At 45.6% G+C, this 1,881-nt stretch overlaps 1 protein-coding gene across 2 annotated transcripts in view; it reads right to left on the reverse strand.

Annotated features, from left to right (window-relative positions):
* f2rl1.1 (coagulation factor II (thrombin) receptor-like 1, tandem duplicate 1) overlaps positions 1-1,881 on the reverse strand; it is a 6,628-nt gene that overhangs the window by 1,537 nt on the left and 3,210 nt on the right. The window contains exon 2 of one of the 2 annotated variants that reach the window (XM_034896159.1): positions 78-1,064. In XM_034896159.1, coding sequence (XP_034752050.1) covers positions 78-1,064 — 987 coding nt within the window. Of the gene's footprint in view, positions 1-6; positions 1,065-1,881 lie in introns of those variants that run through there. The other variant, XM_034896158.1, reaches the window with a different exon arrangement.

Consider the following 1,881-nt stretch of genomic DNA (forward strand, 5'->3'; position numbering starts at 1 on the left):
GATGCACTAGCACTCAGTGCTCCGAGTGTTCCCTGAATCAGACGTATACGTGTTGCTCTTCTTGGAGATCTTTAGAGCGCTGAAGGAGACCCTCATCCTCTCCACTGTCCTCTCACTCCGGCACAGGAACGTGTTCTTCACATGATCCCTGAAGTCCTCGGAGATGAAATAGTAAACAAAGGGGTCGAAGCAGCTGTTGAGACTCGCCAAACACAGTGTGGTGATATAAAATCCGTACAGGTTGTTGTCAGTCCCAACCAACAGGAGGGCGGAGTGCACCAGCAGCATGATATTACTGGGGGTGAAGCACACCAAAAACATCACCAGCACGGTGATGATCAAGACCACTGCTTTTCGTCGCCTCTTGGCAATGGAGGGGTCCGCCATGCTGTTCTTGAGAGACTTGAGCATGAGGATATAGGATATGATGCACACGACGCTTGGCACAACAAATCCCACAATTCCCATTGTCAGGAAGTAGCCCGCAGCCATTTCCTTCTGACTGGGCCTGGTGACGTCGTGGCAGGTGTGGATTTTGAGGTTCGGGACAAGGACCTCTTGTTCATACAAGTAGAGCGGGACGGTGAGGAGCCAGACCACCACCCAGACCATGACGGAGACGGCGACAGCTACGCGGTTGTCTTTCTGCTGATGGGACAACGGATGGACCACGGCCCAGTAACGCTGAACACTTATACAGGCGATGAAGGCGATGGAGCAGTACATGTTGCCGTAGAAAAACCCCACCAGCACTTTGCATAAGCCCTCCCCGTAGATCCAGTTGTTGCCGTTGAAGTGGTACGCTATCTTTAAGGGGATCCAGATGACAAACAGCAGGTCAGCCAGAGCCAGGTTGGCCATGTAGATGGAAGACGGGTGTCTTTTCTTGGTCCTGAAGAGGAACACCCAGATGGCCATGGCGTTGGTGGGCAGTCCCACAGCAAACACGATGATGTAGATGATGGGGATGAAGACGGTTGTTAGATGGCTGCTCAGCACTTGACTGACTTGGGAGTTGACCCAAACTCCTTCGTCTGTCTCTTGGCCAGTCCAACCTCTGGTCTCTGAGTCAAACAATGATATGAAAACATATGAAAAGCAGAAGTGCAACAGGTTGACAGTTTAAGCAGGTGAATGACTTCTGTTTCAACCCTTCACATTCCTGTGTTAAACATACTATTTTCGACCTACTTTAAAAACTCTCTTTCCTGTTTTCCTACAATTGTCTTATTTCTCTTGTGCTAATAAAGACATCTTAAATAACTCATCTCCGTCTACAAGATTCTTCAAAAAATATTTTCTTTCTTTCTTGATATTGTCAGCCACTACATAGTTAATGCAACAAACAGGAACAGAAGGGGCAAATTTGAAGCAGCTGGATGTAGGTTGGCCATGATACAAATTGACCTACATGTGAAACTCATGCTGTGGAGGATTAAGTTATGCTCATTTTAACTCCTAAATATGCTGCTGGGGAGAAATCTACAGCATTGCATCATATTCTATGAGATCATTATAGGTGTGTAGCGTCACTGTCCCGTGAGAATCACATTATCTCTAAAAATCTTTCATAAAAACAGCCCTGCTTTCAAGTTTTTCATGATGCAGGTGATCCAGCTGATCCAAGAAGCTTTTTAAAGACGTTATTTAGCTTTAGGATGTTGGAGAATTTTCTCACATAGAGGAACACTTCATCCTTCACTTTATCACAAACATTTTACAACAAGACATCTGGAGATACGTGGTTGTCCCCAGACAGAGAGGGAGTGAAAATGGCCATCTGTATAATAACTAAAGCTGTCTGACAAATGTAGTGGAGTACAATATTTACCTCTGAGATGCAGTGGAATATAAGCATAAAGTACATAAAATGTACCTCTA

Source organism: Etheostoma cragini, chromosome 16, assembly GCF_013103735.1.
Source record: "Etheostoma cragini isolate CJK2018 chromosome 16, CSU_Ecrag_1.0, whole genome shotgun sequence".
Lineage (NCBI taxonomy): Eukaryota > Metazoa > Chordata > Actinopteri > Perciformes > Percidae > Etheostoma > Etheostoma cragini.